Genomic DNA, 12,747 nt, shown 5'->3' with positions numbered 1-12,747 from the left:
ATACTAACTACCTAAGCAGGGTTATACGTCATTCTCAAATGTCTTAGCCAAAGATATAAATAAACTGTTAATTGAAAACAGAGTTTGACAAGACAGAAAAACTGAGTAAATCTGCATCTGACTGTTGTCATCAATCAAAGGTCAATCAAGTTGTTTACTTGTGTTAGAAATCAAGGTTTTTTTGGTCATCTTCTCAAGACTGAAGTTCTGATTCAAGTCACAGGATACAGTGTAACACCAGGCCCTACATTTAAACTTGAAGGTCTGAAGCAGAAGTAAGGAAAGACAATAAGACAGAGCAAAAAGACTTGCCATTCTGAGGTGATCATCAAAATGATCTGTATACAAACACCAATAGTAAATACTATCAACAATATGTACAAAGCTAAAGGTAGCATTAAAGGGATAGTTCCTAATGTTTTTAAGTGGCACATCAATAGTTTGGAGAAGCAGGCTGGAGTCTACTGCTGTTACAGGGTCAGCAACAATACATATGTTAGCCCACCTAAAAAATAAATAAATCAATATCAGATTAAGTGTACACTATATTTAGAATATTCTCACTGCTTTTCCTCAATGTCAGAACATGATGTCCAATGTGACAATGAAGCTTGCATATTGCTCTCATCAAAGCCAGACTCTATTGAGAAAAACAGCGATTTAATATTGCTAAAAACAGGAGCTGCTGGTCTACCTCTGCCTCGAACGGTTATTTTGTTTGTGTTACTGAGTGACTTTGCCATTTAAAAGGGTTAGTTTGGATTCACCAAAGTCACAGAGTCACACTAACTAACTAATCAAAGCAGCAATAATCCAACTGCTCCCAAGTTTAGAAAGCTAAAATGACCGTTTCTCTCAATGTAGTCTGGTGGCTTTGATGAGAGCATAGATGGGGAACTCAAGCTTTCAAAAGCCTACTCATCAAAATAGGCTGACAGAAAAGTAAAGAAGTGAAATATTCTCAATATAGCATCCACTTAAACTGATATAGATTTTTTTTAGATGTCAGATGAAGCAGCTAGATCTAGTCAGTGGATTTGGATGAGGAGGAATAATGTCAGTTGGGGGCCAGCAGGGGGACCTACCAGGCAGGGTACATAACTCCTTGAGAGCAGGTGGAGAGATCCACCAATCAGTCCTCTCAGGAGAAAATCCAGGAAGAAGAAGGTTATTTAAGTGTGGGAGTGGCCTATTTGAATCCCTTTTGTTTGAGACAATGCTGCAAGGTGAGTGTGTTTGCTGATTCTGTGAGTTAATCTTNGTGCTGTTTGGGCTGAGAAAGCTTTGTTGAAGGTGGCAGTGCTGTTTGGGCTGAGAAAGCCATGTGTAAGTAAGGTAAAGGAGGTTATAGGGTTGGTGCGGGGAGCAGTGAGAGCTGGCATTAGGGGAGTGTCTCTGGGACGCCAGAGATCACTGTCTAGCCTCCTGGAGGTGTCGTGGGACCAACTATAGACGAAACACTGGTGAAAGGAGGTTCCCACCCGATGACCCCAAAGACATGTTAGTTATCACTGCTCACTGGTCTGTATAGTTAAGCCTTGCCATATTAGCTTATCATAGGGCTTAGAAGGTTATTCACTTTTCAGATTTCTTCTGTTTATTTGAACTTTTTTTGGTGGCTAAAATACCTTTTGTTGCTGACCCCAATCCATACTGCTTTGCTTCTGTTCGGACTCCAGGTTGCTTCTCCAAACTGGGAGCATGCCGACTGATATCTACTGTAGATAAAACACTGACTACGGATAAGGACCACATATAACTCCACTTTGAAAAATCCAAACTATCCCTTTAAGGATGAAAAAAGACTTCAATCACTAAGGTTGGAGGCTAAGGTAAAGCTGACAGGAAGTAGATAAATCTGAGGTTCATAAAATGGATATACGTCACACTACGTTGTGCAGGTAGAGAATAAAAACATTATAGAAGAGTCAATCATCCCTCATGGTCAGTTCAGTTCCATTTTAAAAATAAAAACAAAGGCATCACAGTTTTAAAACAGTTCCTTGATTATTTATTTGCATGATAGTATTGTTAGCGTCTCCTCGTCAAACTCAGTCCCTCTAAGATTTTGCAGTTTTTTTGATAATTGCAAGCACACACATCTTGATCCTTAAGTAGCCTCCTTATATTAAAAAAAGGCCTTTTGCAGAACCCACAGTCATTTTGTGGGAAAAGTGCTACTTTTTAAGAGAACGATGAAAGAAAGTTGCAATGGTCTGCTTGTTAACAATTTTGTGTAAGATGTGTGCAGACCTGCATTTGACTAAGAAATTGTGGCTCGCATCACTTGTAACGCAGCACAAGTGCTAGTTTTTGGTCTTCACAATATGCCTAGGGATCTGCTGATTTAAACACTTCAAAATCCGGGGACCGCTATGAAATATAAAACACACAGCTATCAAAGATTATTATCCTTTTTGAAAGAAAATACTGTAATAGCCACAGTCACTAACAATAAAGCCAAAGGTAGCTAGCTAGAAAGGTAAATACTGTTGGTAGTTACACGCTATGTGACAAAGCTATGAGGAAGACAGCAAGATTCCTTGATCAAGGTCGCTACTATTGAGTCACGCTTTTTGGGAAAGGCAACGGATGTCATTGCTTGAAATTACAATAGTAAAAAAGTAAGCACTAATATAAAACAAGGAATGATATGAAAAGCAGTTAAAAAACAGACGATCCTTATCTAAACCTACTGTAGAGACTAGTGAGAAAGGCCACAAGGTTCACAGAGAGATAACATGAGAAAACTCCTACAGTAAAAAGCTTAAACAAGGCAGTCCAGCAAACAAATGTGCATTTAAATATAAAGGCAAATTTTACACTTATTACAGTATAGTTTAAGTTTTTCCTCATTCATTCACACACTCATTCATTCAGGTATGATTTTTTTTTGTCATCCATCCTAGACGTAGGTCCACATGTGGCTACCAGCCGTTTTTTCTTTACGAACCCTCTAGCTTTGTTCATGAATGTAGCTTAAAAATACTTCAAATTAACAGCTTACATTTGCTGCTCACTTTCATTCTTCAGTTTCTCCACATTACCTCCAGCATTTCTTTATAAGGTCTTAATGTGTAGGATTTAGTGACATCTAGTGGTGAGGTTGCAAACAGCAACCAACTGAAACATCACCTGTGTGTAGGAGAACTATAGTGGCCAACACAAAAACGTTCCAATGTCAGTGTTTGGTTTATCTCTTCTGGGCTACTGTAGAAACAACATGGCAGACTCTGTGGAAGAGGACCGCTCTGTGTGTAGATATAAACGACTCATTCTAAATGAACAAAAACACGAATCTTAGTTTTGGGAGACACTAATGAAAGTTATGAATATTATATTCGAACTCTGGCAAAAGATGCTCCTAAGTCCTACACACTGGATCTTTAAACTTTAAGCCATTTCACAAAATCAAGCCCATGACGTTACCCTTTACTCACACACATACTTTCATATAGATCAGGAGCAGCTGTACCGTTTGAAAAAAGTGTCAATCCTGAAAGTGCCTGACAGAACACAATAGTCACAGAATTTGCAGATTACAATCCTTTTTAAGAGTCAACAAGTCCTTTTAAAAACAACTTAAAACAGCTGGATCCCCTAGAAACACTGAGTGAAAAACTCTTTATGTTAAAACACATTTTGCAGTAGTGTTTTGTCAACTGTCCATGTGCTCTGTCTGTAAAAACTGGGTTAGGATGTGAGAAAACTATAAGCAGCATCACTATTTTTTTGCCTCACTTGAAATATGAAGGGATTTAGGTTTCATTTGGACTCAGCCAGTACCCTGTATTTTTAAGTGTACCCTGTAAACTGTAGAATAGGCATCTTCCAAAATAAAAGTGCCCATTCTTACAAAGAGACCATTATTTTGAAAATACTAGTTTTTACATAATAAGTTAGAAATCATCTAAGTTCTTCACTTTCAAAAGTACTTGGAAATAAAATCAATTATAGTCGTAATCAATGGATACATAAGTATAGGGAGGAGATTTTAATTGGAATTTCTTTCCAGTATTTCTGACTTTATGCTATGCTGATTGTGGCTTAAACAAAAGAGAAGGGTTGTAATCAACAACACATTTTAGGAAGAAGCCAGGAGTGTTTGTCTAAATGAGAGAAAAAGAATCCTAAATTTATTTCAAAGAGTAAAAAGTGGGCAAATCTCTGAAAATACTTGTCCTGTACAATATAGTACACAGAACGAACACTAATGTGTTCAATGTTTTGTTGAACTTTAGCAGGAACATAAAATTTGGCAAAAATGGAATCAAGATAAGCACAGCCTGGGTCAAAGTCTGTAGAAAGGGCAGCCCTATTTATACAACGTGGGAATCTTGTACAAATATGAGTTTTTATGGTGATGACACAATACAAGTGACTTCTGCATTAAAAATACATTCAAAACTGTAATTTTTACATTTTTGAATGCAGACGTTTGACTGAAATTGTGCATCTTATGCCAGCCTTACACCAAACTGCTTTTCAAGCTACTTCACTGTTGCGGAAAATTTTCCAATGTCAGGATAAAATCATGTGAGCTTTACCTCAGTTGGTGCGCACCCCTGTGATCTCGATTGCTTGGTGTAAGGTGGTCATAAAACTCAGTCCGATCTGTCTTTAGTCAGCCTTTTTCTTGTCTTGACATTTCAATAAAATCAAACATGTTATCCTAAGTTTTTAGTCTTGGCTTATGCAAGCACTGACGTTCAATGAGGGGAGTTTAGCAGCAACTAACAGCTGCGCTCTCTCCAGCACCAAACAGGAAGAAGAAAACTTAGTGGACAGTAAAAATGGAAGGGACATCAGGAGGTGCAAGAACATGAACAAGTCTCGGGTCTCTCTTAGACTGTGGAAAAAGGGGGAGAATCTGGTGGAGTTGTCAAGTAAACAAGATTAATTCAGCGTGTACCTCATCCTCCAATCAACACTCATTATAATGAGAAATTTTAATTTCTGAAGCAGCTCTCCTCTCATTCCCACAGTCTCCTCCAACTAAAACAGCACAACTAACCAACGGAGGCTGGTAGTGAGTGGAGGTGACACAATCCAAAATGTAAAGTATGTGTGCAAATATAATTTATCCATATGGGTTATATTAATGCTGAATTGACAATAATACTGTCTACATATGTCACCTTTTATCTTGTGTTTCTAGAGTTATATGTTTTGCAGACGTGAGGAATTGTAAGTCATGTTTTTTAAAGAGTTTGGCATAAGATTTTCCACCAGGAGCAGGATAGGAAATAATCTCAAAAGGAATTTAGTTGAAGTCTTGCAAGAAGTGAGCCTGCAAGATCCCCAGTCTTTGTGAAAAGTGTGTGACATAAAACTCCCATTGTCTTTAGATGTGAGAGGATGTGAGACTTTAGTCTCTTAAAAGGTTTCTAGTGTATCTTGGGCGTAGAGAGCAAAATGAAACCACTTGGTAATAACTAGTTCTAAACTGCAAGTACTGATTGCGCAGAGATAGCATTTCAGGGGACACGTATCTTCACCAAAATATAGTTGGTAATCTGTAGAAATTTTGCAACTCACAGACATGACAGATTAACAACACTCCTGTGCAAATACGATATTTGAAAGTGTGCTCCGAATTGGACAAACCAAGGACAGATTCAAGTGCTGCAGCCATACTTAGAGCTAAAGAGCCTTGGCTGGGTTTTGAAAGTGAACTGTACCTCCTACATACATGTCCAGGACTCTGACTGCTCTGGAACCAGTTCCATATCTGAACTGGGTGTGGAACAGGAGTTTGGGGTAAATGCCCAGGGCTTGACTTTGAACATTTATGGAAACACTGACATCATCAGTCTCTCAGGTTGTTAATGTGGGCGCAGATCTTGAGGGCAGGACCGAGCTTGATGTTCATGGTGGACATGAGATGCTCCTCCTTCAGCAGCAGCAGGGCCTGTCCGTCGATCTCCTGCGACAGGAACTGGGAGGCCAGCTCCTCACAGCCTGCGGAGAGGAGGATGAAGAATATAAGGAAACAAAGAAAAATGGGGAAGGAGGACAACATTGAAAACAGACAGGAAGACAAGAAGAGCAATGAAGAATGGATAATGTGCAACACGCACACAAAACAGATCAGTATCAGTATTTTGCCGTAAAGATCTTCCAACCTTGTAGTGAGGAAATAAACTGTGACACGTCCTCCACGCTCCACTGTGCAGGGCTAGCAGGCAGGCAGCTGGGTGCAGAACTCTCCGTCGGGAGTGGAGGAGGCAGCTGGTGGCAGGAGGCTGAGGAGGCAGGCGAGAGGGACATGGGGTCATCTTCATCCTCCTCTCCACTGGACTCCTCGTCCGAATGGCTGGACTCTGAACGGCACTGCGGGGAGGAGAAGCAGAGGAACGCGTGAGCAAGGTTTATAAAATGGCTCAGTGGTTGACAGTAGAAGCCCTGTGGTTGCACTGGATTGTTTCCCTGTGTGTGATTACATGTAAAGTTTAAAGCTGTGCCAAGCAACGTTATTATTATATAAAATGAAAATGAAAAGCTCCATCATAGAAATAAAGCCCACAAAAGAGTTTGGCAACATCACAGAGAGAATGATTCTTATCGGGTGATTTGTTTTTTAAAGCTTGCAGTTCCTGCTTGCAGCCACACGGGGGCAAACAGGCTTAAAGGGATAGTTAAATTTTAGTTGTATGAGGTATTTAACCATAATGAGTGTATTACATACAGTAGATGCCAGTCGGCACGTCTCTAGTTTGGAGAAGCAGGCGAGATGTTCTGCTGTGATCAGCATATTTTCACCACTTCACTGAGGCCGTTATATCACTCTGTCTTTAAAGTCAGACTCCATTGAGAGAAACAGTGATTTAAAGGGATACTATGCAGCATTCTTGGTTTCGCCTGGCTATATTTGCATTTTTTTGGCACTGTGTCTCTTGGATGCCTGCTGCTTATGGTCTGACAACCGATCGCTAGCTTTTTATAAAGCTCTGATCTCACCTGGTCGCTGTGGGGTAACGCCCCTAAATTACTGATCACAGAAAATGAGAAGAATATAAGAAAATAGAGGGTGGAGTCTCAGCTAAAAAATGCATCGCTGTCTTCTAGTGGGTCATAAGTGATGATTCAGAGAGATTACTTCTGTGTAAGTCTTTGTTTTTTATAAAATTCCTGCATTGTATACCTTTAACCTCGCTGAACACAGAAGCTGCTGGTCTACTGCTGCCTCAACCAGCTTGTTTGTATCATTGTGTGACTTTGGCGTTTAAAGGGGTTAGTTTGCATACACAAAAATCACACAGTAACACATACTGTCTGTCCAGACTAGCAATGACATGAGTAGCCATGACAGTTGACAAAAATTCAAATACAGCTTCATACATAACCCGTCAGCATAGAAGATCTGTACAATCAACAAAGTTTTAAGATGGACATCCAAGATTAGTGTCACCAATTCAATATCTGACCACATGTCTCCCCTTTTGTTCCTGAGTCAGTGTTTTTGCAGAACATTATGATGTCACAGTGAAGCTGACCTTTGACCTTTTGGATATGAAATGCCATCACATAATTTTATCCTGTTAGACATTTGTGTCAAATATTGTTATAATTAGCATGTGAATTCTTGAATTATGGCTAAAAACATTTTTCGTAAGGTCACACTGACCTTGACCTTTGACCATTAAAATATAATCAGTCCATCCTTGAGTCCAAGTGGGCGTTTGGGCCAAATTTGAAGAAATTCTGTCAAGACATTCTTTAAGTTGTTTTTCCCAAAAATGGGATGGACCAGGTCACAGTCACCTTGACCTTTAACCACAAAAATCTTATCAGTTCATCTGTAAGTCCATGTGGACTTTTGGGCCAAATTTGAAGAAATTCTGTTAAGTTATTCTCAAGATGTCGCGCTTACAAGAATGGGACAAATCAGGTCACAGTAACCTTGACCTTTGACCAACAAAATCTAATCAGCTCATCCTATGTGGATGTTTGTGCCAAATTTGAAGAAATTCTGTCAAGATGTTCTTGAGATCCTGTTCACGAGAATAGGATGAACAGATGAACAAACCAAAAGATAATGCCTTCGGCCACAGCTATCGCCGGCACATAGGCATACAAACATATTAAAAAAGAAAGAAATTAATTTTCTACGGTTTCTTTAGCTCCATGTAAATGTATAAAATGTGCGGCTCCTTCTCACCTTGACAGGTATGGGTCTCCCAGCTATCTTGGCACTGGCTATTTCTGAGCTGGTCCTGCGGGGAACCCTCCGCCTTGTAATTCCTCCCTCCTCGTCTGAGTTGGAGAGGTGACCCGGGCCTTGATTCTGATCTGGAGTGTGATCTTGACCTTGACCTTGACCCTGCCGCATGCAGAAGTGCTGCCTGAAGCTGACGTTGTACCTGGGGAACCAATACATACTGTATCGTAGACAAAGAGTGACATATACGGTACTGAAGCCAAGACGAGCAACACATACAGTTTTCATCTCTTTGCACCATACGCGGTATATAATGCATACACAGGTAGTGGGCAAAGAGACAAATGCAAAGCAGAAGCAGAAAATGTAAAATTCAAAACAATGCAGACAGTGCATTGTTTACACGGTGGAACATATACAACATAATACATACATTTTAATATGGAGCAAATTCAAAAGAGACAAAAAATAAACTGGATTGAACTGCAGTGTGACGTGAAAACAATCATGTGTTCACATGCCATTACTGTAGAGAGAGTGGATGAGGTGTATCACAGATTTTAAACATAAGAATAAAACATAAGAACAGAAACAAACATGCTGTGAAATATACAACTGCAGCCACCTGAGAATCTACACTCCATTTTCTCAATCTCAGCAGTACAGCTTTTTTCTGAGATGGCTCCCGCTGCATATATTATATTTCATGCATGTTGAAGTACCTCTTGGCACAAGTCATGGAGCAGAACCTTTTGGTGCCTCTGAACTGGCTGGCAGGAGCAAAGTTTTTACAGTACTCACACTTCAGCACTGGGGGGAGAGTTTGGAAAAAAAGAAAAACAAAGCAGACGGTAAATATATCATTTCTATGATTTGTACATAAATACACCTGTGCACTACTTGATGTTATATTAGAAAATCCAGAGAAGCACACAAAACCCATTTTCCTTATTCTACACCATCCTACCGCACTGAGAAAAGACGACTGTAATGATATTTCACAGTGCTGTTCTGTTGCTTCCACTTTAAGTCAGAGGTGGGAAACTCCCAGCTCAAAGGCTGTAATTAAAACCTCTGTGCGTTCCTGTGGCCCAGCTCGGACAAACAAGGTTCAGACGAGAATCAGTTTGTTGCACAGTGTAAAATCCTGCCCTCCATGTGTCCATGTTGTGTTAATTATTTTGTCAAGGTTAAATAGCAAAGTAGCAAGGACAGCTAACCTTTACGTGCATATAGCACCTAAAATTGACGTCCTTAAAGGGTATCTTTGGTATTTTCCAAGCTGGACCCTATTCTCCCATGTGTTTCTGCTGCCAACTGCAATGGTCTTGCTTAATACTGGACCAGTTCCAAAATTGTTCACATTACTTACTTAGGCACAAAAACATGGGAAAATAGGGTCCAGGTTGAAAAATAACAAAGTTACCCTTTAACCTTTAACTACAAACCTGTTTTGAAATATTGTAGTCACATGACACTAAAAATCGAATTTCAGTGTATTTGGAGGATGTAAATACTTTTAAGTACTGTTGTCAAACGAACATGCAAGGTAATATTCTTGTAGAAAGCAGGAGTACTTTCAGAGCAGTTTGGCGGTTACCTGTCGCTGTTGTAAGAGTCTCTGATTGGTTAGTGTCCGGACTGTCATTGGTTAAATCCTCGCCAGCCGAGTCCTTTAATGAACCACATACCTGTCAATCAAACACAAGAAGCAATAAATAAAAGACTGGGTGTCAGTGCCATTTAAGAGTCTTGGGCTTTCAGTTGTAATGTTAAAGGGATAGTTTGGGTCTTTGGAAATTGGGTTGTATGAGGTACTTAACTATCGTATATTACCTACAGTAGATGGTCCACACTTCCCCAGTTTGAAGAAGCAGACAGGGGTACTGTCATGGAAGCTAAGCAATATACTGCTGTAGATGGCAACGGCAGCAAAATGTATATTTGCCAACTGAAAAAAATCAATATCAGTTTAAGCAACCCTATGTTTAGCATATTTTCACAACCTTTCCATCAGACAGCCCTTTTCAGACAGAGAACCAGACTCCTTTGACAAAAACAGTAATTGTACCTTGCAGAACACAGGAGCTGCTGGTCTACCACTGCCTAGATCAGTTAGTTTGTTTGTGACTTTGTTGAATCTGAACTACCCCTTTAAAACAACAGTCACACAATAATATGAACAAACTGACCATTCGAGGCAGCAGTAGACTAGCAACACCCCTGACATGCCAGGGAAAAATTACTGTTTTTGTCAAAGGAGTCTGGTGGCTTTGGAGAGAGCTGAGATACCTGCTTCTGTTCCTTGTCTGAAAGCAAGGTAAAGCAGTGAAACATTCAAAATGTAGCGTAACCCCTAACCCTTAACCCTTACCCAAGCTGACATTGATTTTTAAGTGGTATATAGCTTAGACTCCATGGCAGTATTCTTGCCTGCTTCTCCAAACTGGGGGCATGGTGACACTGACTATAAGTAAGTACCTCATACAAACCCACTTCAAAAAATGCACTATCCCTTCGAAAGAGGTACTGGAACCTACAAATCCCATGTACTCACAGGGAAAGGCTCTGCCCCTTCCTGGATGACGAAGCCCTCTATGAGGTGTGTGAGGACGTTCGGTTTGACCACAGCTTGGGGAGGAGGAGCTCTCTCCCCCTGGCCGCAGACCCCACGGGACACTGACAGCACAGGAGAGGGAGAGGAGGAGGCTGGAGGAGGAGCACCAGAGCCTGGTAGAGAAGTGAATGGGAGAAAAAAGAAAAATTAAATATAGTGTTAAATTCACATTCATAAACTTGTAGATTTACACGTTTCTGTTACCTGCTTCGATGGGATTTGTCAGGAGTGCTGAGGAGTGATCTCTGACTGGTTGGAGCCGTGGAGGGGAGGGGCCATCTTCGTCATTGGCTGAATTGGAGTCTGATTTTCTTTTCAGTGAGCCAGTCAACTGCTTTCCCTAAAAAAAAAAGGAAAAATCAGTTTGAAGAGATGCAGCAATAGAAAGACAACAGAACAGCTACAGGAACAGTTGGGCCCTTGTTTGGGAGCATTGCCACATATAACTTTATCCTGAGATGACTTCTTCCAACATCAAAAGTAGTTTGTTTTGACCTCATGGTTTCATTCAAATGCCAGTCTGCCACCACCACCCATTTACCATCTCCAACTGTCAGTATCTCCTGCTGCAATTGGTTCCTCCAGCAAGAAGTATCTTTTTATTATTCTGTGGGCCACAAGTTTTTAAATTGAGCAAGACTTGTCTAAGAAGGCCAGTTGCCTCTTTAACACACAGCATTGTAGGGTAGACAATGACATACATGCTAAAATGACTTCTATCACCAGTGGCTCAGGTTTTATGCTTTTTTTTAAACACAAATACCATCAAATACCATAAACCCTGGGGAAATGTCAACCTCCCAAGCCTACTACCTAGGTAGTAAGTAGGTGGCAGTCGGCACTAGGGATGCGTGCAATTAGTTGTCTAAACGATTTAATGTCTGCCACCTCGCTAGTCTGCACCAGAAATATTATTCAGTTAAACCAATTCGTGTTTTATTCATGTTCAAGGCAGCTTAACTGCCATGCAGCCACCTGCCACTAGTGGGTGCTACAGAGCCGTCAGACAGCAGTCCCCCTGCCCGCAGTAATGCTCGAGTAGACTGGAGTTTTAAAACAGCACGGTGGGAAATGGAGAGATGTCCTCTTGCAAAACCAGTGCGGTTTGGCAGCACTTTGATCTCGAAAATGAAAACAAGGTAGCATGTAGGCTGTGTCAGAAAAAACTGGCATATAATCACTCGACTGGAGCAATGCGCAACCACATTCAACTCAACACATTGTTTTATTTGTTCACTTTTACATTCATATTAAATGGCGCATATCGCTTCACAATACAGCAGCAATTTATTTTTTAATTTATTTTATTTTTTGGATATGTTGAATTATTTTTTAACTTTAAGTGCAGGGTTTACATTCATACTGCACGGAGCAAAAACGCCTAATTTCAGACGCAATTCAGTTATAATTTAGATATTGTTTTATTAACTTTAAAGTGAATTGCTATCATTTCTGTCAGATAGTCTGCAAGGTTCAATGTGCCCCACATATCAGAGGCAATTTATTTATTTTAGATGTTATGTCAGTGGTTAATTTTTGACTGAGTTGCCGTCATGTTCTCAAAGAGCTCTTCATGAACACATTCCACAGGCTCCTCTCCTGTGGAATCATCTTCCTGTTGCGGTCTGGGAGGCAGACACCGTCTCCACATTTAAGACTAGACTTAAGACTTTCCTCTTTGATAAAGCTTATAGTTAGGGCTGGCTCAGGCTTGCCCTGTACCAGCCCCTAGTTAGGCTGACTTAGGCCTAGTCTGCCAGAGGACCCCCCTATAATACACCGGACACCTTCTCTCCTTCTCTCTCTCTGTCTCTCATGTCCTGTTACTGCATCTTGCTAACTCGGCCGTACTGCATGTCACTAACTCGGCTTCTTCTCCAGAGCCTTTGTGCTCCACTGTCTCTCAGATTAACTCGTATCGCAGCGGTGCCTGGATAGTGTGACGTGTGTGGTTGTGCTGCTGCCGTGG

At 40.6% G+C, this 12,747-nt stretch overlaps 1 protein-coding gene across 5 annotated transcripts in view; it reads right to left on the bottom strand.

The window, feature by feature from the left end:
* Nucleotides 1–1,343: 1,343 nt before the first annotated feature.
* LOC126384277 (polyhomeotic-like protein 1) overlaps nt 1,344–12,747 on the bottom strand; it is a 22,311-nt gene continuing 10,907 nt past the window's right edge. For 3 of the 5 annotated variants that reach the window (XM_050035237.1, XM_050035239.1, XM_050035238.1), the window contains exons 9-15: nt 10,983–11,118; nt 10,719–10,891; nt 9,762–9,852; nt 8,884–8,971; nt 8,162–8,381; nt 6,126–6,333; nt 1,344–5,961 (exon numbers count right to left, since the gene is read on the bottom strand). In XM_050035237.1, the coding sequence (XP_049891194.1) occupies nt 5,810–5,961; nt 6,126–6,333; nt 8,162–8,381; nt 8,884–8,971; nt 9,762–9,852; nt 10,719–10,891; nt 10,983–11,118 (1,068 nt within the window). In that variant the 3' untranslated portion in view covers nt 1,344–5,809. The remainder of the gene's footprint in view (nt 5,962–6,125; nt 6,334–8,161; nt 8,382–8,883; nt 8,972–9,761; nt 9,853–10,718; nt 10,892–10,982; nt 11,119–12,747) is intronic. The other 2 variants (XM_050035240.1, XM_050035241.1) reach the window with 1 other exon arrangement.

This window comes from Epinephelus moara, chromosome 22 (assembly GCF_006386435.1).
Source record: "Epinephelus moara isolate mb chromosome 22, YSFRI_EMoa_1.0, whole genome shotgun sequence".
Taxonomy (NCBI): Eukaryota; Metazoa; Chordata; class Actinopteri; order Perciformes; family Serranidae; genus Epinephelus; species Epinephelus moara.
This window is presented reverse-complemented; position numbering and strand designations above follow the sequence as displayed.